Source organism: Protobothrops mucrosquamatus, unplaced genomic scaffold (assembly GCF_001527695.2).
Source record: "Protobothrops mucrosquamatus isolate PMUCROS unplaced genomic scaffold, P.Mucros_1.0 scaffold2329, whole genome shotgun sequence".
Taxonomy (NCBI): domain Eukaryota; kingdom Metazoa; phylum Chordata; class Lepidosauria; order Squamata; family Viperidae; genus Protobothrops; species Protobothrops mucrosquamatus.
The window spans coordinates 196,303-223,961 of record NW_015388412.1 but is presented as its reverse complement, the minus strand read 5'-3'; the positions used below and the strand labels follow the sequence as shown (position 1 = coordinate 223,961).

Sequence of the window (27,659 nt, the reverse complement as noted above, 5' to 3'; positions counted from 1 at the left end):
CATTCTCTGAAACCTGGTCAATCTCCATGCATTTTTCAGAATCGCAGCATTTGTGTAATGGCCAACACTAAGCCCAGCAAGTAACTACCAATGCACCAATTCAGATGTTATAAACTCATTTTTGTTTCTCGTCAGGGCCCATAAAACTTATATGCGGGGTTTATCTCTGTCCGTAGCATTATGGCCAAACCAGATTCATTGATTTATTGTTCTAATAAGGAAAGTTTTCAGTGCCTGGATTGTCTGTACTCTCAATTTTGGCTTGCTAAGGGAAAAAAACAAGGGATCCCAGTTTAAACCTTAGACAAGCCAAGGACAGGGGTCTTTCTGATTTGTTTAATCACTTCAATTAAAAGAGTCACATGGGTGCAAACATTTTGATAAGGCGACATGACAAGCACCCTGAAGAAACACATGTTGGTAGTACTGATTTTTGCCAGGTACGGTATAAAATATATTAAGATAGTTTAGCTGAGAGGCCCTGAAAGAGATGTATAGAGATGGAATCAAGCCATGTGGTATGAGATAGTAACACCATCTCCAGATATTGCAGGTGGAAAGTAGCGGAAGACAGGAAAAAAAGGTTATTTGTACATTGCTATTGGATACCAGCAAAAAACAGATAGAGCAGTTTTGCCTATACAGATTCTTCACTTTTTCCCTTTTTCGTCTTAAAAACTGGAAAGCTTTTTCTCGTAATCAACTCATTTTGCTCCCTTGAGTCCTGGAAAGAAAATCTAAGATGGTTTTGTCCAGCTGAGGTTTTCAAAGGTTTATTACTAATGAAACTTGTTTATAAAGCCAGTTAGATTCACTGACTCTTCTGCATTATTTGCCTTTTTTTTCTTTATATGGAATGAAACTTGGTTATAAAGCCAGTTAGATTCACTGACTCTTCTGCATTATTTGCCTTTTTTTTTCTTTATATGGAATGAAACTTGGTTATAAAGCCAGTTAGATTCACTGACTCTTCTCCATTATTTGCCTTTTTTTTCCCTTTATATGGAATGAAATTTGTTTATAAAGCCAGTTAGATTCACTGACTCTTCTGCATTATTTGCCTTTTTTTTTCTTTATATGGAATGAAACTTGGTTATAAAGCCAGTTAGATTCACTGACTCTTCTGCATTATTTGCCTTTTTTTCCCTTTATATGGAATGAAACTTGGTTATAAAGCCAGTTAGATTCACTGACTCTTCTGCATTATTTGCCTTTTTTTTTTCTTTATATGGAATGGAGCTGCAACGGGACAACATTCAGAAGGAATCGAATCATTTGACTTTATTCCACTTGAAAAAGAGACAGACGTGCAAAATCCTTGTTCTGCAGTCAGAAACATGAGAGGAACAAGAACGAGGCAAAAGAATTAACGCGTGTCTCCGAAGACTCACCAGAACGGTGCGTCCCGAGATAATCAAGAATTAGTTGCTACCAAATGCAATAAGGACAATGGCTGCTGTGCTTATACTTATCTGACCTTGACAACTTCAAGGCCCGTTATGTTAAAGGAAAAAAAAAAATGAAGTCCACCATGTAAAAAAAGTTTTTTTTTCTTCTTCTTCTTCTTCTTCTTCTGCGGTATCTGCTGTCCTGCTCAACAGAATCCTCACCGCCCTGGGGTGCCACTGAGCAGAGGGGCCCTGGCGTTCTCTAGCAGTCATGGCTGCAAGATGGAAGAAAGGGCAGGAGAAGCAGCAGCAAGACAGGATGGGGCCGAAGCCAGGAGCTCAGAAGCCTTCGCCTTCGTCACTCCAAGGCAGCGAGTTCCTCTAACAGCTCTTCTTTCTCCTGCTGCAGTTCGTGCATCCGTTGTTTGTTCTGCTCCAAACGGTCCTCCAGCCATTGGAGCAAGGGGCCGCTGATGGCCGACATCTGGCTGCAGAGGTTCTTCGTGAAGACTGGCGAGAAAAGAAGGGGCAGCTTTGAACATGCAGGCGTTCCAAAAGACACCGCGAGAAAAGGGTGCAGGGAAGGCCTGGGGAACTTTCAGCCCCACGCAACATGGATCATGCCACCTCTTGGTGTTAAATACCGTTAGCTCCTCCCCACTAGTTACACAGGAAACAGCAGACAGATGTTTAAGGACCTGGAAGCCCAATGACTACTTTTGGGGTCTTGAGAAGCAGCATCCCCCGAACTCTGGGCAGATGGAAAACCATTACCTGAGCCATTGTGAATCTTGGTTATGGAATCCAGATGGGTGAGGCTAAACAAGGGAAGAGAAGACACACCTGTATGATTGAAACACTGACAGCAATCCTCAAAAATCACAGCTATGTTTTCAGCCTAATTAGAAGGGACCCGTAAATGAAACAGATAAAATGAATCTAAAGTCTTTATCTTCCTACCTTCTGGCCTAGTTACTGAACTGCTTGACATTGCCCCCCTCTCCCCAACTCACCATTATGCTATTCTCACAGTGACTGCAGTCAGGGTTATAATGTAATCCATCTTTCAAAGGCTTCATTCACCAAAGCACCTTCTTCCCCAGTGAGCAGCCAGATAGACAGAGAAGTTCATCCTTTCACAGCCGCTCCTTAGCAACTGGTAGCTGGTCACTAAGATAATGTCTCTCTCTACTAGAAGTTTCATTTAAATATAAAAAGCTACTATTGTTGCCAGCCAGTGGCTTTTCACCTCTCGAGGCGCTTGCACATCCACTTCTATCCTCATGTCCATAATGAGACAGTTTGCTACTTAAAAGTTGGCAATACATTCTTGGATGCTTTAGGAGGTGTGTGCATGGGATACCGGAAGGCTGAGTGTAGACTATCCACCCTGCCCAGGTTGATTTAAAAAGCAAAGGGGAAAAGGAAGCTGTCCCAAAGGTGCTTTTTTTCAAGATACAACTGGACCTTATTTTTTTTTTTTGAAGACGTTTCGCTTCTCATCCAAGAAGCTTCTTCAGTTCTGAAGACGAGAACCGAAGAAGCTTTTCAGATGAGAAGTGAAAACGAAGAAGGCCCAGTTGCCTCTCAAAAAAGCACCTTTTGGAACAACCACAGCCTGAGTGACTGAGGATCGCCATACACAAAAAGGAAGCTGGATTTCACGTCACCTGTGGATTTTCCTATAGGCATCCTGCTCCTCCTGGCACAAGATTTTGGGCAGTTCCACAGCCGACTCCAGGCAAACTTTCCCAATGGTGTTGTGAGGGACGACGTGGATCGGTATTTCAATCCTTTCGTACCTAGAGAGGAAAATGTGTACGCGTCATACAAACACAATTTAGGAAAGAAAAAAATATTATATGCTTTCTAAAGGCCATTTGGGCAACTGTCTTTTCCTATTTGCTGGTCCTGGCAGGAACTTGGTAGAGGAGACTCAGATGGAAGAGGTGTCCTATTTCTGCATACGCACTGCCTATGGTCAGGGGTAGGCAACCTCGGCTCTTTTATGACTCATGGACTTCAACTCCCAGAATTCCTGAGTCAGCTCTGCTCTGCTGACTCAGGAATTCTGGGAGTTGAAGTCCACGAGTCATAAAAGAGCCGAGGTTGCCTACCCCTGGCCTATGTGAATGTAGAGGCCTGTCTGCTTTGTTATAGACTTTCTTTTCAGCGCTGAACAAACCATGTTTATTAACCGTTGTTAGCGGGAACGGGAGTACATAGCACGTTCATGATTATCCCACTGACAGCTGCACCTTGTTGAAATGAGGGAGCAAAAAAGCCGGGCCCTCATTCAGCTCAGCCAATAGAATAATATTCTGCCCCTTCCTATTAAGCTAATGCCGTGTCTTACATTATTTGTGTAAACGTGAACTGTTTCTGACTTGGCATTTGTCTCCTTTTCTTCTCCCACCCTCTTCGTCTGTTTTGTATTTGGTCTTTTACAGCCAGAGTGCGAAACGTCAAAGTCTCTGACCCACAACATCCTTTTTGCATCCCAGCTTTCAGCTCTCCTGGTGCCCACTTAGAGCTACATTTCTCATCTCTCCTCTGCGTTTCTTTTGTTGTTTTTCTCTCTCTCTCTTTCTTTTCCCCTCCCTCAACCCTCTGCCAGAGACTTCCTCTTCACCCCTCTTCTCCAAACAATTCAAACAAAAAGAAAAGTTGCACCAATGTGCCCTGTTTCTACCCTCCCTTCAAGGCAATATATAGTTCTAGAGAAAGGGAGGCATCTGAAACAGTTATCAAAGTCAATAAAAGATACTCATTCCATGTGTGTGTGTACGTGTGCACAATAGATCATCTTATTACAACTGTTTTACAACTCTGCTTCATAATATAAAATGTGGGGCAAAATAGCTGTCACAGAGTATTAGCAGACGGATAGAATACAGAATAGAATAGAATAAGGAACAGAACAAGGAACAGAACAAGGAATAGGATAGGATAGAATCTTTAAATAGAATAGAATAGAATAGAATAGAATAGGATAGGATAGAATAGAATATACGGAATAGAACAGAACGGAATACGGAATACGGTATAGAATAGAATAGAACAGAATATGGTATACAGTATACGGTATACGGAATAGAACAGAATACGGTATATGGTATAGAATAGAATAGAACAGAATAGAACAGAACAGAATATGGTATCGGTATACAGTATATGATATACGGAATAGAACAGAACAGAATACGGAATACGGTATAGAATAGAATAGAGAAATGAAGATTAGAACAGAACAGAACAGAATAGAATTCTTTATTGGCCAAGTGTGATCGTACACACAAGGAATTGAATAAAGGCGATCAGTAACTGGCAAAGTAGAGCATTGTAAAGAACATCTTTTCACATAGTTTACTATAGAGACAACACAAATTACATGCACTGGAGAGAATTACTAAACCTGAAATTGGAAGAAAAGTGTGAGAGAAGTTTTAAGCTTGCTGAACTGACGTTCAACAAAATCCTTACTCTGAGCTCTTCTGGGCTTGAATGGACTGGAAACAGGTATACAAGACCCGGCCGGTCTGTGTCAAATGAAAGATAATAATAGTTGATGGTGTGAAGTTACGTTAGTGACTCTCTCCACACACACACACACACATCCTCCCCCGCCTCTACCAACAATGGAGCTGCTTACTTCAAATCCACCCAATCCAGTTTTCCAATACTGACAACAACCATTTTCTGGGAGGATGCAGAGGAAAAATTGTTGAGGGACACGTTATTATCAAATAGAGATTAGTGTCATATTACTCAATCTGCACTCTGATCAGATATTTATCTCACTGCTTTCTAGCCAGAATGAAACCAGATACTTGAGATGTGACCACATATTCCACACTCTGTTTAGTTTGAACCAAAGGTCTCCTGTCACTTGTTTCTTTCCTAATGTTCACTTATATCTACTAGAAACACATTACATTCATGGACAAACTTTGATCAGCGTTCACAGATTTCATCCATGGGTACAGTGAAGCTCAGAGACATTAATTTCAACCTTCAACTAAGTATTCAAGAGATTCACCTGAGGAAACATTATCTTATCTCAAGGCATCTTTATAGTGTCTTCCATGATTTATCAATCATTTTTGAAACCCATAGCTAAATTACACAACCACTTTTGTTTTCTCTAGGAACCCTGGATATCTGGACATATGCTTTGAGGGGGGGAAAAAAGCCAGACAGTTGAACAGATAGTTGCAAAGTTACCATCCTGTTTAGCTGAGCTCATGCACTTTTTAAACTTTATGATTCTGTACTGGGTCACTGACCCACCCAATTTACCTACCAGGATGGCAACATCATGCATGGAAAGAAAAAAATATCCGGAGGATCTACTTTTTAACACAATTTTAAAAGCAATGCTCTTGCAAATCGTGCTGAAATTAAAAAGCATAGGAGTGTCATTACATTTTAACAGCTTCTGGCTAGGCTGATTAGAAACATAGAGCGAAACATTTATTCCAGAATGAGGTCAGATAGCAAAACACCTGTCCTATCAGAGGACCAAGTGCCATTTAGTTGTGTTCTATTTACCTTTGTATTTTTATCTTCAATGAAACAGGAGAAGATGAGCCCCACAAAGCCTTGGTCCATCATCTGATACATTGCTTGTGTGCGCACATCTGTAGAAAATCAACAACAAAAAAGGTATGAGATTTCAAACATCTCTCCTGCGCAGAAATGGCAGTCACGGGACTATCAGCACCCCAGAGGATCAAGTCAAAAAAATGTTCCCTTTTTCCAGAAACAGCAGAAAGCTCCAGGAAAGAAGTTGTTCAAATAGAGGACCTTTGAAAGTCAAAATCAAGGTGAGCATAAAAGCTACTACTGAAAGCAAGAGGACTGTACAGACAGAGTCCTAGAAATCAGTTGCTTGTCTGGTTGCAATCCTATCTTCAATATCTTGAAAAACACTGATTCCCAGTGCATTTAAAGCAGTATATTCTTCACTTCCCAAAAGACAGTATAATCAATTCTAGATAAGGGTTCAATAAAGTAAACATTCCAAATAGGCGAAAATACAATACTACTTTGCTACATGTGAGAATCAGTGCTGGATCAACACAGGCATATTACCGTAGAAGAGTTACACACAGTTTAGCTTCAATGAAATATTTCTGTACTTCAACCTTCTCAAATCAGATTGGATAGAACCACAGCTTAGCAGAAGGTCAAAGATTCAGTCCCAACTGCCAGATTTTTTTTTCTGCCAGCCAAGTATAGCTAATTTAATTAGAGCTAATTATCAAGTATAAAGCATAAAGAATAGTTTAGTGACTCCTTTCAAATCTTATTCAAGTCAGCAAAGGCGCTCATTAGAACATTTTACTCATTCAAATGGGAAAGAGGGGGAAAGAAAATAATTTCAAGCATCCGATCTTACCCTTTCAAAAAATGGTTACCTACTCAGTTTGGGAACCTTACCCTTAATTACAGGACAGAGTGTCTTACCTACATGTGATGGCCACACTGTTATGTGAGGATGAGAGTGATACCAGCCTACAACTCTCATGGGCCGTCCTGTTAATTCAGCCAATCTGTGTGTTAGTTAAGGGTTTTCAAAAAACTACCTGAAAAATATGTACGACAGTAAGCATATTTTTATACTGCGGTTCAACACCTGTAAATCACATTTATTTGCAGCCTCATCGAAACAGTAATTTAATAAATCCCTACCATAAAGCTTTTCTCACATTTAAACAAGCAAGGAAGGTCATTAGGAACAAAAATACTGATAATAATCAAAGTAAACACACTTCAGTGTAAACTCCTCTTGCAGTACAGAAAAGAAAATGAATTAAAACTACATATCTGGAAGCCTCTTTTCTAGATTGCAAACATATATCTGCTTTGAAACCACCATTGAACTATAAATTTGGTAAAAAGATATCTCTGCTTCTGTTGAAGCAGCTGAGAGCTGCTCAGGAGAAATCTCCACGCGATCTTTTCTTTTATCCGACCTACGCAGAATGATCACTGAGTGAATGTGAACAATTCGGCTTGTATCAACCTGAGGATAACAAAGAAGGAAAAATAAATCATGGCTAGGCAATGCAACACAAGATACATTTCACCGTTGTTATCTGCATGATATACTAAGCCTCTGCATCGGGTTACTGTAAAGAGATCCCTAGAAGCTATCATCTTATCTGCCTCCATCTTTTAAAAAATGCTACATGTCCCTGCAGATTTATGCATTGCACAAGTATGTATGTATATGTGTGTGTGTGTGTGTGTGTGTGTGTGTGTGTATTACGAGGTCTAGAGGTCAGGCGCAGGCGTTGGCTGGGTTATAGTTTCTCCCATTGAGTTATTTATGCCCTGATGATGTTGGTAGGAACCAACGAAAGCTAGGTCTCTTTTTTAAAATCCTTTTAAAGCTTTTAATGTTTTATTAAAACTTTTAATGATTTTATAATCTCCTGGTGTTCACATTTTATGATGTTAACAGGTTGTTAACGAAAGCTCAGCAATTAATTAAAAAAAGCCTTTTACCTTACATCCCAGAGTGCTTTATTTTTATCTGATTGACTTTAAATGTCCATACCTGGGATTCCAATATTCAAAATTATCAAAGACATATATGTCCATATGTATATGTGCGTGTGTATATATATATACATGCATATATATGTATATGTGTGTGTATGTGTATATATATATATATATATATATATATATATATATATATACATGTATGTATGTATGTATGTATGTATGTATGTATGTATATGTGTGTATATGTGTATATAACTGGACGCTACATAAACTTATAACATTATTTTAATACTTAAAATATTTAGTAGAACATTTTAAATACATATTCGATATTATTTAATAAATGTTCTATAATTAAATATGATTAAAGGCGGGATAAAACACAATAATCAAAGCACTAAAGAGCAAGCAACCCCAGAAACGTCGGCTTCCCTCTCAGCGCCAGATCCGGGCCAAGCCCGGCTTCGCCCCCGCCCTGCGCGGCCCCAGCGGGGCGAGCCCGTCGCCCGGCCACTTCTGAGCCTCTGCTTGCCGTCCGGCGCGGGGAGGACGGCCGCCCCCTCCGCTCGGGCTGCCCTGCCCGGCCCAGCGCCCGTACCTCCCCGATGCAGAGCCCCATGACTTCCTCCTTCTCGGTGCTCAGCGCGTGGTTCAAGCAGACCAGGAAGGCGTCCGCCTCCAAGTGGGCCGCCTGCACCGCCATCCCGGCCGGCTTCGCTCCTCCGACTGCGACCGTCAAGGCGGGAGGAGAGGCGGACCAGCGACGGACCCGTTCATCGGCCTGGCTCGGCGCGCGGCGCTCGAGTCCAAGCAGCCCTTCCGCCTAGGCCCGCGTTGCCCGGACGACGCCGACTTCCGGTCCGTCCCGGCGGAAGTGCCCGGCCGAGCCTCGGCTGAAGCGCTCGTGGGTTCCGCCGGCGCCGCTGCACCACCAGGTCGGTTCCGGCCGGGGGGCGGGGGAGTTGGGCAGCGCGAGCTGTGTGCGTCCGGCCGTGGGGCGAGGGAGACGCGGCCGTGGGGTCTGCCGTGGGCCGCCCGATGTGCTTTGCTCACCCTTCAGCCGGGAAGGGGTTGTGTTGGGTGTGTTTGTGTGTGTGGCTGGCGAAGGGGAACAGCCGGGTCGGTCTGTGCCCAGGAAGGCAGGCAGGCAGGCAGTTGGTTCAGCCCCTGGGTGGGAAAGAGGGCTGGGCTGTGCGTGGCTGTGGCGACGCCCCTGGGGTGTTCTTGGGGGGCAGCGGAAAGGACGAAGCCCCCCGGGTCGAGGGAAGCTCTCCCAGGCTACAGTGGCAGGCGGCAGTTCAACAGGCAGAGCGCCTTCGCTGATAGGGAAGGTCGAACCTGTTGAGTTTCTGCCTGATAGGGGTTCTATGTGTGTATGTGTGTACATATACATATATATATACATACATACATATATATATATATTCAAAATTTGGATTGCTAACAAAGAATTAAGGGAGAACTGGAATAGCCATTTCGAACTTTTTAGTTCTTTTCAACCAGACATACCCTTCTGAGATTCGAACCTGGGCTGTCTGCATGTTAGGCAGATGTATTAACCTCTAGGCCACAGGCTCTTTCTCACTTTCTCCCATATTTGGGCCGACAGGGTGCACCAAACTTGCTCTTTAGTGCTTTGATTATTGTATATGTATACACACACACATATACATATACATACATACACCTTGGGGGGGGGTGTCTGATTTTACTCTGCGGCAGGGAGTGAGGACCTGCAGAAAGAGGCGAGGGTGACCTAAGTCAGGACCCCCCCTCCCCATGGCTGGGTTCACACGACACACTGGCTCCCAACTAGTGGACAAACCTGCTTTCCAGGTTTGCAGTATGTTCAACTTGAAACTAATCCAAGTATATCTGGGTTTGGTCAGAATGCTAAGTCACACACGAAAAGAAATCCAATTACGGTCAAACACTAGCAAGTGGGGTGGGGGGTGGTATACAGTTGCTGGGCCTTGAACTAGCTGGATGTCAGTGTGTTGACGTGACACACTGCCGTCTCTAGATGGCTGCTGGACCAGCTAAGTCTGCCTTCCCCTGGTCTCTCTTTATTGGAATGGGATAAACAGGAAACCGTTCCCAGCGGGTATAGCATCATCTTAGGGGTAAAATACGTTGGTTGGAAAAGATTTGGGCTGCAAGGCTTCTATTAAAATTGTGGGAAAGTGTGGGTCCTACTTTCTCTAGGCTTCCAAGATCCGAACGGAATTGCAATTGCGGGTTGCCTCCGTAGGTCATTATGCAGAAAGCGATCTCTTTTCTTGTCCCAGACTCAAGGAAATCAGGACAAGGAATAGGAATTCTGAAATACTGCACAAATGGGTACCAATTTTGCAGAACTGCAAAAAGGGAAAGAGGGCTGCAAAGAAAAAAACCCCCCACCAAATCTCATTGCTTAGAATTGAGTTTATAAAATGTAATAGCATCTAGGAGCTACAGTCTCCACCTTTTGATGCAGTTTGGAATTGTTGACTTCTTCCGCTGCCTTCCATCTCTGTCTTATTCTTTTTCTTGTAACAATATCTTCTATTCGTAATTTTCGTTTCTCTCTTTTTTTTTCAAATTCTCACTGATGCCAAGAAAAAGTAGTAAACAGTCTCGGGGCCAGATAAATGTTTAGCAGACTGCAGGAATCTTGGCATTCTATAGCTGAATTTCAGTACAACTACTTGGAAACCGACAAATCGTGGTCACAAGAGGCTTGCAAAGCCTGCCTGTTGCAGCCATGATGCACGGCTTAATAATGCTGGTTATGACAGATCTGTCTTTTGATTCAGTTCTGCTACCATCTCTACGCTGAGCCGTCTGTCTCGTGTTCCATAACAAGTCAAATTCAGCAGTTCAGAAGAAAATGGGGGGGAGGGGAGGGGGGGGAATGAGCTGCTTGTCTCCAGATCTGGAGGTGGTATTACAAAAAAGTTCATCACCAGATTGAGTAGCACAGCTACCCCTCTGGTTATATTTTCTGCACAAATAGGGAGTCTAACAGACTTCAGCATTAGTCTTCAATGTTCTTTTTTCTTCCTAAGCAAATTGCCGATGTCAGAATTAATTGTACAAATAGAATGTGAGGGAGAGGTTGCAGCGATGTAAGCCTAATGCTCTGATTCTTACTGGGTGGATAGGAGACTTTTTGAAAGGACCCAAAGGTGCAGTTTGGGAAAGTTTTATTCCTTCAAACAAAACATAGGCAACATTCTCCTCTCTGAGTCACTCTCAAGTATAGCTCCATGGTGAGAGTTAGGGCACCGAGTGCTGCCAGAATAGAAACATGAGCATTTTTTTTATTCTATTGGCTTTTTGAATGTTGACTGTGCGGCCCAACTTTGCTGCACCGGTGTGTGTGTGTGTATACGCATGTGTGAGAGAAGGGGAGGGGTGTCTTATATGGAGTACATGTTTCTTGGGGAAAATTTCACACCGATAGTGTGGATTTGTCCTTAATTGTGTAATTTGAGCAGCTCTTGGTACATTCGGCATATTTAGTCATTTGAGCCCAAGAAGTTGTGGAGGAATGTTTAAGCTCATGGGAACTTTTAAGCTCATAGGAACAGCTTGTACCTTGCTTGGCCTACTCTGCATTTCTTCGCAGTGATGAAATGCTACATGGTTTTTCCAAAGTTTGCCACCGAAGTGGTTAACCACATCGCTTTCTTTTCTGTTGCTACCCAAAGTGTTTTGATGTGTGTTTCTTCTTCCTAGCAGCTTAGAACACCCTTATTTTTCAGCCACTCAGTTCAACACTAGTATGCTAGATTAAAAAAAAAAATACTAGAAATATATATTCCTTTCCCAACATTTTCACCCCTTTGCTTATACTACTGAATTTTTGTTTCCTGCTTTGTCCCGTACATGAAAGCAAAATGCTAAAAAGAATTTCACTGAAAGTACATGATGCTTGTTTGCGTCTTGTGGTTTTTTGTTTTGTTTGTTTTTTGGCCAAAAAGAAGAGCTAAATTCGTCTGTCCTTATACTGGAAGATCTGTGGGACACCCATGCAACTCATGCAATTGGGATACTAAATAATTTTCATATTGCTGTGCTTTGCCAGCTCTTTAGCAATTCCGTTTTACCCCAAAGAGGGAAAATAATGTGCCTTTTGAGAGGGATTTTGTCCTTCCTGCTATTTCATAGGTCTACCTTACTCAGCACTTAAAAGCCATTTCGAGTGATAGCAGCAGAGAACATAATGCCCCAAATCACCAGTTTCTTGATTTCAGATTTTGTAGATTTATTTTGTTTTCTCCTCCCAAAATGGTCTTAACGTGGTTGTGGAGAGATCAGCTAAAAGAGAGAAAGAAAAGAATGGGAAGGCAAACTGGGGTAATGTCAATGAGGAAATTGAACTGTGTTGCGCTCTCGAGGCCTCATCCAGATGGCAGGCTCACTTGGATTGGTGTTTGTCACCCTCAGCAATATTTAAGATGTGTGGACTTCCAATTCCCAGCTGGCTGGAGAATTCTGGGATTTGAAGTCCACACCTCCTAAAGCTGCCGTGGTTGAGAAAGACTGACTTGGTCCTAACGGGTAGGTCGTATCATAACTGACCACACTTTTCTTCTCAAAAGACCTTTCCAATGGAATCCACCTCATCTCTCCAAAGGGACAATGACCGGCACACATTTCTTAAACTCTTTCCTTTTTTTTTTTTTTTAACATGCTCTTCATGGTGCTAGGACACTGCATGCAACCTGGCTCTCCCTCCTGGCGCCGCCTCTTTGCAGGACTAACAATTGCGTATCTTTGCTCAGAGGTAAAAGTGGACGTGTAGACATGGGAATCCAGGGCGGGCCTTCCTAGCCAATAGCAGGGCATGGAGGAAGGTGAGGGAGGTGGCGACGCCCAGGACCCACCTGTCCGCCTCTGGGTACGACGGATGGGTGTCTACTGTGATGAGACCCAAGCAACATGGCTGGTGGCACCAGAAGAGGTAAGCGCCCTTTTGCTCCTTGCTTCCTTGCCCAGGTTGATTAGACTGGTTTTGGCTGGAGTGTGTCGCGATTGCCTTTTGTGCTTCTCCCTTCTTTAGGAAGGAGGGACGCTGAAAGCCCGGATCAGAAGAATCCCTGTCCCCCTGGGTGAAGCCGTGCGCCCCAGCCGCCTTCCCGCTTCTCGGCTGCCCCACATGTGGCAGCTCTCAGAGGGGCTGCGGTACCGGGATAGTAACTCTCGCATCTGGGGCATTGAACACCACCTCATGGTAGGTTGCCTTCAGCAAACTAAACCTTGCCCAGTGGAGAGTTGGTGGAAGTCTAGTCCCGATGATATCGTCCCGTTGGCTGGGCTACAATAAATGCGTCTTTGGGTCCTTGCAGATCATGGGAGTGGAAGAGCTGCTGTTGAGACTCCTGACAAGCAATTAGATCTGGTGAGCTTCTTCCCCCTCTCGTCTTCCCCCCCCCCCCCCCTCCCTTGGGTTCATTTTTTTTTTTTTTAGTTTCCGCTTTTCTTTTTTACTCACGGTGGTTCTTTCATGCCGGCTTTTTGTCTTTCAGGAGCTGCAACTGTAGGATGGTGTCCTGTTTGTTTTTTATGTGTTACCTCCTAGCACTCGACATGCCGCTGCCCCTGAGGCAGACCGTGGCGTGCAACTCTCTTAACCGCCCAGAGCAGCGTCACTCAAGAGCTTAGGACAGGCAGTCGAGAAGAGTCCCATGGGCCACTTGAAAGCAGAGGGGCAGTTTTAGGTAGGCAGACTGGACCTGCCCCTCCCCTGCTGGAAAGCTGGTCGGAAGGCCACGGTTAAGAGCGGAGTAACAAGCAATGGCGATGGTCTCAGCCCTCCTGCTTGCAGAGCTTCCAGAAGCCTGGGGGGGGGGGGAGTGGGGAAGGTCAGAATGGATGGCTGGGCCCCATGGACCCTGGTCTTGATCCAGTAAAGCAGGTCATAACTTCTTCCTCGAATGAACCGCCTTGAAAAATACTGTGTTCTTTTACCGACCAAGGATGTTGTGTGTTTGGTTTTTCATCTTATTAATTTCTGGCAGCATCACTAGGGGTTACACTGTTCCCTACATGTTTTTACGAGACCAGTGACTCAGAGGGGAGAATCTAGTTTTCAAAATATCTTCCTTTCCTTTCCTTTCCTCTCACGAACAAGGAACTATCATTCAAGTTCCACTCATTTCTCCAACGCATGCAATCTTTTATTTTTCATCCTTTGACTTTGAGTGCATGCTATCCAACAAGTTTGTTTAACGACGTTTGTAATAAGGGAAGGCTGTGTCTTTCTAAGTGTCATTCCAAAATTTAGAAAAGGAACTTAACAACTTAGCGGTTGATAAATCCCAGGATCTATTAAGGAGAAGTCATCTTTCTCTGGCTGGGTTTATTTATCACACTAAGCTAACAAAGTCTGATGATGACTTAGTCTACGATACGAAGCTATTTACTGTGATGGTGATCTTTGGTTTTGTTGCATGAACCCATCAGATTTTATTTTGGCAAGCTGGGTTTAAGCAAACCAGGTTAGCGCATTGTAATCCTCCTAGAACTGTCTCCATTCTATGTTGTCTTTTGCTTGGCAAGCTTTGGGGAAGGCAAAACTCACCTGGACTCTTGCCAGCTCTCTCGGTGACACGTGGGAGATTGGCAGGTAACCCTTTTCAGGAGCAAGAAAATGGACTTAAAGAGGGTGAAGAAAATCCTTGACTGGCTGGATCCTCTATTACCAAATTACAGATGGGAGGAGAAATGAAGTTGTTTTTTGTTTTTTTTTTAGATAGGGCCTTAGGAGCGTTGACCCTCCAGTTTGCCAGGATAATATTTTTCTTTCTGAATTTTGTTCTAGTTCCTTGATTATGGCTGCAAAAGACCCCTGTAAGAAACATGCCTGTGAAATCCAGAAATGTTTGCAAGGTAAGTAAGTGGCTTCTCTTGATTTCGTAGCATTTGAATTATTGTTAAGTAAATAGATGCCTTTTCCAGGCCCTTCGAAGCATTTTTAGAAAATATGGGTTCAGCGAACTCAAAATAATAATAAAAGGGGAGAAGCGGTGAATGCTCCAACACTGGAAGTTTTTAAGAAGAGACTGGACAGCCATTTGTCTGAAATGGTATAGGGTTTCCTGCCTGAGCAGGGGGTTGGACTAGATGACCTCCAAGGTCCCTTCCAACTTTATTATTATTATTATTATTATTATTATTATTATTATTATTATTATTATTATTAATTATTATTATTACTTCATACTTATTAGCAGAAATGATTTAAACTGTACCCCTATCCATAGACTGCATATGACTTCCCAGCAGCCCGTGTCCAGTTTTGATTGCTTGCTGAGGTCGTGGGGGTGAAAGCAATTGCTTCTGGAGTAAACAAGATTTCCTTCCAAATTTAGCTATTCATGTTTATCCTAAATTGCTAGAGGAAATAGTTTTTGCCGTGTTTTTCTACTCTGTACTCTTTCCTTTACAACCTGCTGCGTTTTAATAACGTCGAAGCTCTTCAGAACAACAAAATGCTACAGAGGTCAGATCTGTGTGTCTATATTTGTGTGAACTTCTGGTGCTCTGCGAGCAATTCTTAAGCGCCAGCTTAAATTGTAGCCTGTAATTAAAGCCTTCATCCCAGATATAGACCGAGAATCGTAGAAGCTAGAAGGAGCCTTGGAGGTCTAGTCGAAACGTCCTGCCCAAGGCGGGAGACCTGATATAACATCAAGTATTGATACCGCTAAAAGTTGAAGAAACCCAAGTATCCCGATCTCATTTCCATTAAACCTGCGTGCATTAACATTAAATGTAGTTACTGCAGTCATGAACGTCATTTTGGTTCCTTGTTGAAAAATTGCAAATTTCATGACATCTTCTGGAGACCTTTAACGCAGGGGTGTCAAACTCAATTTCATTGAGGGCCGCATCAGCATTGTGGTTGCCCTCGGGGGGGGCGGATGGGTGTGGCCTACTGGGTGGGTGTGGATGGAGAGGGTGCAGCCTACTGGGTGGGCGTGGCCAGCTCTACATCGTTCACGTCAAGGGGGCCTGTGGGGGCCTGGTCAGGAGTGGGACAGATCTGGGGGTCTCTGGCAGAAGGTGGGACCGGGGCAAGCGCCAAGGCATGGTCCATTTCTTCATTCCTCACAAAGGGTGACACCTCCCCAGCATGCACCCAGGGGGCGGGGCCGATGCGGCAGGGGCTGGTTCCTTGCTGTTTCCAGACGGCCTTGTGGAGCTAAGACTGAATGCGTTTCAGCATAGATGGCCACCACAAAATTGTACATTGGCTTCCGGCTGGCCTGGGCCAGGGCCAAGGCAGCGGGGGCCGTTCCCTCACTGTTTCCAGGATGGCTTCACGGGCCACATGAAACCACTTCGCGGGCCGCATCCGGCCCCCGGGCCTTGTGTTTGACATGTCTGCCTTAACGACTTTTAGAAATGGCGTGGTGCGTGTTCGTTGGTGGTCATAGGCCTATTTTGAAGGGGATTCTGCCTGCCCCCCCTCCATTCTGCAGACCACTCACCATTGGGTCTTCTTTCGTTCCAGCAAACAACTACTTGGAATCTAGATGCGAAGCTGTCTTCCAGGAGATGAGACGGTGTTGTGCCCAGTACCCCAAGGGCATATCCCTCTCTTGTTCAGGCTTTAAGGGGGTGGAAAGAGAGAGAGAGAAGCAGGTACCCGATTCCAACCAACCTCACCCTCTGCAGTCTTGAGGAAGACCCTTCTCCGAGAGGGCCGAGCAGCCTTACCTGCCGCCTACGTAGCTACCGCGCTATACCTCAATTTATTCTCTAGCATGGGAGGGCTGCTCCCACAGCGCAAGCCAGCTCCTCTTCCAGACCGCCCGAAGCGGAAACCCGAAGACGACGATGAGCCCGCCTGTCGGAAGAGTAGAGCTCCTAGCACTTTTGTTGTCAAAAACCATGTTACTGCTGTAGCCTTATTGTAAAGTAGATTTGGAGTAGAACCCCCTCGATCCGTGAATAGTCCGTGTCATTTGTTCTGTGGTCCAGAAGAGCAATATTCCAACTGGAAGGTGAAATCCAGCCATTTGGCTGGGCGCCAAATTTCAGGCAATCTTTTGTTACGTGTGTGTGGTAGGTAAAGCGGGTCCTTTGTTGAAACGCAAAGACTTTACACGCTCGTGAAGTCGGCCGTTTCTCGCTCTGTTCAAGAGTTGTCCTTTTCCGCTAGACAGGAACAGGTTGGCAACTACTAAAGCCAGCTTTTTAGCCCATCGGTAGGTTACCCGAACGTGCCAGGTTTTCTCACTGAGAAAAAAAGGTAAGATCAAACCACCTAGTTCTCTGGATTTTGATTCAGTAGCGGTCAAATCCAATTGCACAATGTTGATTTATGTAATGCTGTGGTAGAAGCAGCTGATTTCAGGGATGTGTGCTGTGTGACCTCCTTTCCCCTATTTGTAAAGCAATAGGCACTTTGTGGAAAGCCAGAGTTGCAAGTATTATTTTTAAAATTCAACCTTTTGCTATGTATGCAGATGAAATCCCATTTCTGTGAATGGAATGTTTTAAGGGTAGCACCCCGACTTAGTCAAATGTTTCCCCAAGGGATCTGGAGCACCCTTTACAACTCTTGCTGTTCTGTATCTTGTGCCTCCTCAATGTTGGAAAACCATCGCAAAATAACTGCAATGTTGTGTACGCCATAAGCGGGCTTTGGCAAAGCTGGTGGGGCAAGCTGCTGCAACTCAATAAATACACAATCCATACAAGGGTACGGTCATGTTATCTTAATACTTCAGGCCCAAGAGAACGGACTTATTTTGAATTGCCTTTCTTGGACAGAATTATGCGGATGACGGGACAGAGTTAAGTTTCTCCTCTTAAGAGTGAAGTCTAGGTCACTGAGAAATGCATAGTTATTAGCGGTCCAAATAATTGGCAGAGATAATCCCTTATTTCGAATCCGATGAATGTCATGGGCAGGACATTCAGTAGCTGAAGTCAAACCACAAAATGTGTATTTTACGTCTGCAATTCTCTTTCAGTAACTTGAAGAAGTTATCAGATTTGTTGGAAGTTTGCAGGGAGAGGCTATAGCTCAGCAGAGCGGTGCCTGTTTTGTAAATATAAGGCTCTGAGCTTATTCTCTAGCTGTGTTTCTCAACCGTGACAATTTTAAGGCATGTGGACTTCAACTCCCAGAATTCCACAGCCAGCATTGCTGGCTGTGGAATTCTGGGAGTTGAAGTCCACATGCCTTAAAATTGTCAAGGTTGAGAAACACTGCTCTAGCTCTCCCAAATAAAATAAAAAATGCTCTAGAACGGAGTCCTATTGCCAGCCCAGTATAAACCAGATATAGGCGTGTGCCCTAACTAGCACGGCCAGAATCATGCGAGTTACAGTTCAAGGCCAGACAATGATAATATGGAGCTGTGATCTGAGTGGACTGGGATTTTCCAAGTTCAGGAAAAGAGTTATTTGTGGTAGAATACTATACAGCCTGGACTTAATAAAAATGAATGTCTGCATTGCAAATTATAAGAGATCTGTATATGAAATAGGCCCACTGCTTTGTAGGACATACAATAGAATATTTGGTATTAATCAATCATATAAACTAATTAGCAAAGCATCAGGTTGCCCACTATTCAGCAAACACCAATAGCCACACGAGACAAAATTATTCTGAGTAATTACAATCGTAACCTTTTTCAACGTTTCCTTTTAATTCTTCTAGGCTTAATTGAAAAAAATACATGAACCTCACACTTCTAAGAGATTTTCCATTTTCCAAGAGCTCTGAGGGCATACAGGTTGAATAAATAAAAGAGACTCCAAAAAACCATTTAATTCTCACTTCAAAACATTTGAATATTGTATAAAAACCTAGAACCGTAGATTCCTCTTAAGTCTGACACACAAGGCTGATAGGATTCAGTATTCAGTTTTGCAACTGTGCCCCAGACAGTTAAATTAAATTTGACCCACTGTCTATAATGTTTTAACTTCAATCTCTAAAGATGTCTTTGGATTATATTGACAGTAACTAATTGCAAAGCAACTATGTCTTTGCATCATAAGTAAGAGTTGTGCGATTCTGGGAGAAAGACGCATCTGTTTTAAAATGTTGTAGACAAGTGAGCCATTTATGTTCCTGCAGGAGGAAAAAAAAATCTTTTACAAACATTTAAACAGAAGACTAAATCCAAAGTGCTATATAAAAGAACTGTCAGTTGAATGTCTTCTACTGAAATGCTTTTACAAGATTTTTTTTCCCCCTGCATCCATTCTGTATCCCCAAAGGGTGACATTATTCTCTCGTGTTTCCCAATAGGTCAGTCGGCTTATTCAAGCTCCCTCTTGTGTTTAAAGACTTCCTAGCATGGAAATTATTTTAGGCATCTCCTGGTAGATAATAAAAACCTTGAAACTGGACTCTTGTCTCGCTGAAATTCACCGGAAGTTCTGGGGACCTTTGAAATCGTTAAAACCTGTCCTGCAAGTACTCGGAATTCTACTGCCCAAGGACTACAGTGATCATAGATTTCCTTTGGGAAGCAGCAATGACAAAAGACACGTGGTATGAATACACGCAGTCACAAATTTAGACCCTTAATCTTTGCTCAACTCCTAGAAAAGGCCATTATTCAAGACCAGTGCTTCACAAGCTTGGCGATTTTTGAGACACGTGGACTCCCCAGGTATACTGGGCTGGGGAATTCTGGAAGGCAAAGTCCTCATTTCTTAAAAACTTGCCAAGTTTGAGAAACACTAATTTCTTGTTGCCTTGGTTCAGGTCAGGAGATCAGTGATTTGCCGTGAAAGCAAGTCTGCCTTTAACTCCGGAGATTCCACGTTGTCAGAATATCAAGCTGGTTGTTTTCCTCCAATAATCTCATAAAGCTAGAGTTTCGCAAGGTGAAACATAGTCCTGTATGTTCTTAGAAACATACGATGAGCCTTGGGGGCGCCTATGATGATAAGCCCCGATGGTGGTTAGAATGCAGTATTGCAGGCAAACTCTGCCCACTGCCAGGAGTTCGATCCTGACAGGGCTGAAGGCTGACTCAGCCTTCCATCCTTCCGAGGTTGGCGAAATGAAGGCCCAGATTGATGGGGGCAACATGCAGATAACGCTTCTACCTTCCAAACTAGAGAACGTTGTAAATACTACAGGGCGGTATATAATTCTGAATGCTATTGCTATAAACACTCTTAAGGACGGCGTAAGTCTTTATGGCACAGAGTTCTACCTAAGATCAATGAAAGAGGTTGCAGGCCAAAAAAGCTTTCTGCTGTTCAATAATGCATGCATTTATAGAGATTGGGTGGGGAAAAAAGGGATGAGTCAATGAGCTAATGCCATTATCCCACGGATAAAATGGTGAGAACCTCAGGAGACATCACACCTAAAGCATTATATCTTTCCGCTCAATATCCATTCCTATAAAGTTTAGGCAAATTCTGCCCCTTTCACCCTGAGCTAAAATTAATCCTCCGATGCAGGAGGACCCCTACCCAGCTCCCTCTTCACCCTGCAGCCCACCGCTCAAGAGTTCTGAACCAGACAGTCGAGACCCTCAACATAATTCCACTCCCGTGATTCACAGGCAGTTGCTACCAAGACTTGAATTTATCTTAACAGCTGCAAGCGCCAGACTCTACTCCTGCCGCCATCCCACCACGGAGAAGCCAGCATTACTTTGACCGTCTCCGCAGGGCTACCACGAATGATATTTTCCTCGACAGGCAGCCCTGCCAAGTCTTCCAGGCCTCCAGTCAGACATGGAGGACTACGGAGAATCCCACACAGCAGTCCAAAGAGTTTCCACAGATTATTCCAGTAATCCTGTAGTATAAATAAAAACTTGGATGAGTCCAAGGGGCCGTTCCTCCCGGGCACCGACTTTGCTAGGAAGCCTGGAAGAAGCGGCCATTTCTGGATGGCAGTTATTTCAGGATATGCTCTCATCCCATCCTGTAGACCTGCTGGCTTCTGTGGCCTGCGAGGAGGTGCAGGAAGTTCTCTTGACCCTTAATGAGAAGGTGAACGCAAAAGCAGATGCTATGGGTCCTTCCAGAGTAAGGTGTGTAGGTTACGCCAGTAAGAGGGAAAAAATAAATGCTGTGGGAGGGAAGGGGAATTCTGCAGATTCTGGAATCTCAGGCAGGGGTTGAGTGCATCCTGAAGATTAATCCAATTTCCCTCCTGTATCGAATAAAAAAGGAGGAACTAATAGGGGGGAAAAAGGCCTAGTGGTGGTGTTTCTAGGTGCTACTTTGCAGGTATCACAAAAAAAAAAAAAAGGGCAAGTCAGGAGGCTGAGTGCTTCAGTGGGCTAACCGGGCAGTGGAGGAACGAAGCAGGAGATGGCCGCAGCACCAGCAGGTGGAAAGGCAGATTGGGCAGGACTCCTAAGAAGCCATGCCAAGCAAGAACCCACCGACGAAGCCTCCAGACAGCAGAACGTTCCTCTTCAGAAAACTGACGGCCTGGAGCGACAAAAGGAAAAGTTTACAGGGGCTGGGCTCGGACGCTTCGTGCTTCCGCTGCTAGAGCTTTTAAAACAGGGCTTTTCAACCTTTTCACCCACTGGACCACTTTTAGGATATGGCAACATCCGAGTACCACCAGTCGCCTAGCAAGGTGTCAAAAACTTGATGACCAAAAAAAAAAAAAGGAAAAAAGTAATAAAGTACAGGTAGTCCTCGACTTACAACAGTTCGCTTAGTGACTGTTTGAAGTTACAATGGCACTGAAAAAAGTGCCCCCCAAGCCACAGCCGAGCAAGACACCTGCCTGCCCATCTGGCAGCGCTCTTCCTCCTGTCCGAGGTTTTCATTGTTGTGAGCATTTCTGTTGAGGATTGGCAGCGGGGGTGGGGTGAGGGGGGTTGGTTTTTATTCCCCCCCGTCTGCTGGGTGGTTGCAGCAGGTTTTGGTCACTTCACATGACCCTGGGACACTATGACCGTCATAAATATGAATCAGTTGCCAAGCATCTGAATGTAAATCACAAGACCCTGGAGAGGCTGCAACACTCCAGCTGATCGGCGCTTCTTCTGGGCTCAGCAGAAGCACCAGGATCAGCGCTGAGCTCTGGCTGGAGCCTGACACTGATCCTGGCGCTTCCGCTGAGCCCTGACAGCCCTGCAGCTCCAGCCATCTCTCGCTCAGGCTTGTGCGGTGCTGCCACCGCTTCAGCTCATTCCCCTCCCCTGCTACCACTTTTCTAGGATGGTCACGTACCACCTGCCAGGTGCCAATGTACCACAGGTGGTACCCGTACCACTGGTTGAAAAGCCTTGTTTTAAAAGTCCTCACAAATCAGTATTTCTTTGGGAACAGCGGGGAGATAAAATGACATAGCCAAGCGAGCCACTTGGACTACGATGGATCCAAAGCAGCACTCGGCAAAACTCCCCTCCTTCCAGAATTGCTTCCCTCGTTCAACTTAGAAAATGCCTAGCTCTTCTGCAGTTTGGGTACCTTTATGTAAACTTTAATGACGTTTCTTTAGCATGTTGGGTGAACCCCGCTGTTCTGGTTCACAAACCATCCTTTGCATCTGAGCAATTTCTGCAGAACCAACGTGTATGGTTTCTCCGAAATTCTGTGGCTAAAACAAGCTGAGGTTTAACACATGTAAGCCCTGTCTAATAACTGACTGATCAGCTCATGGAAGACTTAACGGTAACGGGTGAAACAAAGATCCCCCAAAGTCAACAAAGAGAATTGAGCAAAACGACTGAGAGTTGTCTAATCTAATGCTCAAAAGGTGATCTAACAGGCCACATGCAATCTAGCAGACATGCCCTGTGGATGTCCACAGCTTAGTCAAAGTTGCTCGGAGGAGGAGGTGATGGTGCAAGGGTGCAGTCGTATCTACACAGATTTGGGAAGGAGATTTTTTTTTTTGAAACTCTGTTAAGGTTATTTTAGGACATTCACTGACATGTGGAACAGCTTACCCTCGGAAATCGTGGGCGCCCCATCACTGGAGATTTTTAAAAAGAGACTAGACAATCACCTGTCTGAGACGGTATAGGTTCTCCTGCTTGAGCAGGGGGCTGGACTAGAAGACCTCCAAGGTCCCTTCCAGCTCTATTCTCTATCTGGATATCTTGCCTTTATGCTGGAGAAAACTGTGCCACCGATATTCAACGGCTGTGTAACTGTTGCTTAGCTAGGAAGGGAAGCACAGTCCTGGGAGGACCGCGGACTGCTCACCCTAATTCTTCAGTCCGCCTTCTCTACTGCACAATTATTCCATTTTTCTTGCCCCAGCCCAGCAATCAGCCCTCCAAACCCATCTTTTCACGGGCTTGGCCTTCAGCCTCACCTCATCAAATTGGCTCTTCATCTCTGGCGCCAGCTTGCTGGAGGTGCTACCTGAAAACTTCAGGTGCTTCTTAGCTTTGCTTACATCTCGTTCCACCATCTTCCAGTCGATTTTGATGTATCCTGTGTGGTTTGCAAGCTGGGGGGGGGGGGGAGGAAAGGTTTCATGAAGCAAAGGTCTGCACGTAAAGCCAGGTTTTCCTGGACAATTTGCTCATTTCCCTAGTCCAGGGATAGGCAATCTTGGCTCTTTTTATGACTTGTGGACTTCAACTCCCAGAATTCCTGAGCCAGCATGGCTCAGCTTGGAATCTCTCCCTTTCCCCTCAGCACAGCTGGCTCAGGAATTCTGGGAGTTGAAATCCACGAGTCATGAGGGGGCCATAGTTTCCCCCATGCTGGCTCAGGAATTCTGGGAGTGGAAGTCCACGAGTCATAAAAAGAGCCGAGGTTGCCTACCCCTGCCCTAGTTGACTCACTTCATGACAAAGGAAGAAAGGCATGCACGGCGGACATTTTCTGCCCAGGAAGAAGCGGGACTACTGCAGAGCAGGATCTCAACTCCCTGACCCTTGCAGGCAGCTCCAATGGATGCCACCCTCTATAGCTAATCAAACTGCAAAACTGGCTGCGGTATGAAAGACCCCCCTCAGGAACTGTCCCGATGTTATTGAAAGACAGGAAGAGGCACCTGTTCCCTGTTCCCGATCTCTAGAAGCAAAGATGTCCTATCGGGAACAGCAGGGTATCCCATGACACACAATAGCATGAGGCTGTCCCTGACCTGAATATGTCTATAAAGAAGTTCTGCAGTAAAAGGGAAGTATGTCACATCTGAATGTGCTACGTGGCCAAGTCAAAATGCAAGGGACGTAAGGCTCCATTAAATTATCCTAATTTCTATCACCGCTGAAATAAAACATGCTGAAGATAGATGGCATTCCCCTTGTGCTGCCCATCAACCCAAGCCCAAGCGAGAACCCACCTGAAGCAGGAAGAAGCCCCCGCCCACTGCTGTTGCTGCTAGTTTGCCAACCTTCTGGAAGATGAACCCGGTGCACCTGTGAATCCAAAGGGAGAGTGTCAAATAAAACCAGGCTAGAGGAGAGTCAGTTTGATGTTGTGGTTCAAGCACCAGTTGAGAACCCAGGAGACTGAAGTTCCATCTTAGGCAGGGGTGGACAACCTTGGCTCTTTTTATGACTCGTGGACTTCAACTCCCAGAATTCCTGAGCCAGCATGGCTCAGCTTGGAAACCTCTCCCTTTCCCTCAGCACAGCTGGCTGAGGAATTCTGGGAGTTGAAGTCCACGAGTCATAAAAGAGCCAAGGTTGCCTACGCCTGATCTTAGGCATGAAAAGCGGGCCAATCCCCAGGAGTTCCACCTTAAGCACAAAAGCTAACTGGATGACTTTGAGCCAATCAGGAGGAGATGGTGAGTTCTACTCCCGCCTTAGGTATGAAAGCTGGCTAAGTGACCTTGGGCCAATCGCCAGGAGACTGGGAATCCTAGTCCCGCCTCAGCCATGAAAGGCGGCTGGGTGACTTTGGGCCAATCGCCAGGAGACAGTGAGTTCTAATCCTGCCTTGGGAATGAAGCCAGCTGGGTGACCCTGGGCCTGTCCCTGTCATCTGTCACCCATCATTCAATCCAAGGGCAACCAACAGCCTCACCATCCCGTGACGCCTCCAATCGCCAGCTGGGTGGCCACGTTGTATTTTTCTTCATTGGACGTTGAACTCGGCCCAAATAGCTTGCGCCACCACGGTTGATTCTTTGTGTATTCAGCCAGGTCCAGCACATCCTCATCACTATTCTGCCTCCCTGGAAAAAATCAGGGTAAAAATCATAAGGTGATTAAAAAAAAAGAAAGAAAATAAAATGCAAAAAGAAGTGAAATGGCAGACGCTCCTTTCACAAATGCAATTCGCACCCTGCTCTCATCCATGGATTGTTCCCCATAATTTATGGAGCAAATGAAAAAATGACATCATTTGCAAAAAAAAAAAGCTGGCAAAAAATATGAATAAATCATAATCAAATCACAAACAAGCCAAGCATATTTTAGCCTAGCACAGCGGTTCTCAACCTATGGGTCGCGACCCCATTTGGGGTCGATTGACCATTTCATGGGGGTCGCCAAGCAAGGCTGTCCGCCATTTTTTTCCCCTTTTCCGGCGGGTGCCTTACCTCCCTTGAGCTGGGCCAGCTGGTGGTCGGCCTGCTCTGTCTCTGCCGCTTGCCAGCTATGCCTCGGCCAGCGCAGGGGGAGGAACCACGCATGTGTGGTGCTCCCGGGCAGGGAAAGTCCTCGACTTACAACCGGTTGGGTAGTCCTCAACTTACGACCGGTTTAGTCCTCGACTTACGACCGGTTGGGGGTCGCGGCATTAAAAAGGTTGAGAACCACTGGCCTAGCATATTTTAGCCGTGTTGGTGCAGTGGTTAGAATGTAGCACTGCAAGCTAACTCACTGCTGACTGTCAGGAGTTACAATATCCCTATTATGTCTGTCTATAAATGTATGAATTTAATAGAGATGAACGTAGACAGAGGAGCTTGTAGAACTCAATAAATACGTTGACTTATTTCATAGGCGCCTCTAAATGGCACTTTCCAGTTCTAACATTGTACATCTGTTTCTGTTAAACATGTTCAATTATTATCATCTTAAATAACAACAATGCCTGCAATTGTATTGGGCGCAAAGCCCAGTATTATAGACTGACGTGGAAAAGAACTTTTCATCTCAACTTTCTTCCAGAAAGTGTTAGCTCATAACAAAAAAAAAAAAAACCCAAAACAAGCCATGGGGACAGAGAAAAATCTAGAAATGCTGAACACTTAATGAGGACCAACTAAATAGCTCAAGAGTGCACAAATGTTTGTGTTTTCCAGAACACAATTCATAAGATACAATTAGTTGTTGTTGTTTTTGTATAGGGCTTATTTGTATCCACTAACATGGAATGCAAATATATTAATGACCAGAATGGAAACAAAGTTTTATTTTTTTGAGAGCTGAATGCAACGAAATTTCATTTTAATGTATGCTGATTAGTGTACATTTAAATATTCTATTCTATTTCTATTATATTCCTATTCCATTCCAATTTTTATTTTATTCTATTTATATTTTATTCTATTCTATTCATTCGCTTTGCTTTCCAAAACATTACATCCAAAACTATGTATACTGAAAATTAATGTGAACTGAAATCCAGAAACTTCTGAAACGATAAAAGGAATCACTGTCTTTTAGTTTAGAATTACTATTAGTTAAAGATTACAGCTTTTGAGCTGTTTTGCATTGTGCTTGCTTTCACTGAGGTTTTCAATAAGAAATTATTTAGCTGCAATAAATAAATCTAAATTAGCATGTCCTAAAATTTGTCAAATGAGTTCTTCATATTGATCTCATTACCACAATTTTAAACTTGCTGTGTTGTTTGTTGCAAATGACCTAATGTATTGTGCTATTTTTGTATTTCTTGCTATGCATCTTTCCTTCCCTCTGTAGCTTCTCAGTTTTTTAAAAATATACTTTGTTACACTTCTGCCAAAGATAAAATTTATAAAAAAAGAAAAACGTTAAAAAAGGAAAACACTAGAGAAAAAAGAAGGTGCAAAGAAAAAACAGGAAAAAAAGAAAAGAAAAATTAGGCGTTCTGAAGAATTTGGAAGATTGCACATTCTTTTATTCTGCTTTGGTCTGTCGCTATTAAAGATATTACTCAATCACGGATTTTGAACTGTTTCCCACAATCTACTTTCAAGCTGCAAAACCACAAAGAGGCATATTGAGAACCTCTGCTTTTTTTAACAGAACTTAAGAGAAGAAAGAGTTGGAAGGGACCTTGGAGATCTTCTAGTCCAACCTCCTACTCAAACAGGAAATCCTGGCCTATACCATTTCAGACAAGTGGCTGTCCAGTCTTTTCATAAAAACCTCCAGTGATGGAGCAGCCACAACTTTTGGAAGCAAATCATTACACTGATTAATTGTTCTGACTGTCAGAAATGTCTCCTTAGTTCTAGGTCGCTTCTCTCTTTTAATGAGCTTCCACCTTACTTCTTGTCCTGTCCTCTGGTGCTATGGAAAATAGGTTCACACACACACACACACACACACACACACACACACACACACACACACACTTCTTTGTGGCAGCCCCTCAAACATTTGCACACCATCATGTCACCTCTAGTCCTTCTTTTCTCTAGACAAGCCATGCTCAATTCCTGCAAGTGGTATAATAATAATAATAATAATAATAATAATAATAATAATAATAATAATAATAATAATAATAATAATAATAAAGTTGGAAGGGACCTTGGAGGTCATCTAGTCCAACCCCCTGCTCAGGCAGGAAACCCTATACCATTTCAGACAAATGGCTGTCCAGTCTCTTCTTAAAATCTTCCAGTGTTGGAGCATTCACCGCTTCTGGAGGCAGGTTGTTCCACTGGTTAATTGTTCT

At 44.1% G+C, this 27,659-nt stretch overlaps 4 protein-coding genes across 4 annotated transcripts in view; 2 read left to right on the top strand and 2 right to left on the bottom strand.

Annotated features, from left to right (window-relative positions):
- Positions 1-1,259: 1,259 nt before the first annotated feature.
- BRCC3 (BRCA1/BRCA2-containing complex subunit 3) lies at positions 1,260-8,607 on the bottom strand. Its single transcript, XM_015824727.1, has 8 exons — positions 8,503-8,607; positions 7,297-7,416; positions 6,858-6,945; positions 5,940-6,028; positions 4,872-4,927; positions 3,059-3,190; positions 2,163-2,206; positions 1,260-1,898 (listed from the first exon to the last, which is right to left on the bottom strand). The coding sequence occupies exons 1-8, from the start codon at positions 8,605-8,607 to the stop codon at positions 1,747-1,749; spliced, it is 786 nt and encodes a 261-aa protein (XP_015680213.1). The 3' UTR covers positions 1,260-1,746.
- Positions 8,608-12,643: 4,036 nt separating this feature from the next.
- MTCP1 (mature T cell proliferation 1) lies at positions 12,644-13,445 on the top strand. The gene is made up of 4 exons (XM_015824720.1): positions 12,644-12,852; positions 12,952-13,122; positions 13,238-13,290; positions 13,418-13,445. The coding sequence occupies exons 1-3, from the start codon at positions 12,736-12,738 to the stop codon at positions 13,283-13,285; spliced, it is 336 nt and encodes a 111-aa protein (XP_015680206.1). The 5' UTR covers positions 12,644-12,735; the 3' UTR covers positions 13,286-13,290; positions 13,418-13,445.
- Positions 13,446-14,717: 1,272 nt separating this feature from the next.
- On the top strand, positions 14,718-17,611 carry CMC4 (C-X9-C motif containing 4). The gene is made up of 2 exons (XM_015824718.1): positions 14,718-14,780; positions 16,408-17,611. Exons 1-2 carry the CDS (start codon positions 14,723-14,725, stop codon positions 16,575-16,577), a joined length of 228 nt encoding a protein of 75 aa, XP_015680204.1. The 5' UTR covers positions 14,718-14,722; the 3' UTR covers positions 16,578-17,611.
- Positions 17,612-21,134: 3,523 nt separating this feature from the next.
- Positions 21,135-27,659, bottom strand: part of FUNDC2 (FUN14 domain containing 2) — an 8,590-nt gene continuing 2,065 nt past the window's right edge. Inside the window, exons 2-5 of the mRNA XM_015824726.2 lie at positions 24,849-24,999; positions 24,160-24,235; positions 23,176-23,313; positions 21,135-21,326 (exon numbers count right to left, since the gene is read on the bottom strand). Of these exons, the coding sequence (XP_015680212.2) occupies positions 21,249-21,326; positions 23,176-23,313; positions 24,160-24,235; positions 24,849-24,999 (443 nt within the window). The 3' untranslated portion in view covers positions 21,135-21,248. The remainder of the gene's footprint in view (positions 21,327-23,175; positions 23,314-24,159; positions 24,236-24,848; positions 25,000-27,659) is intronic.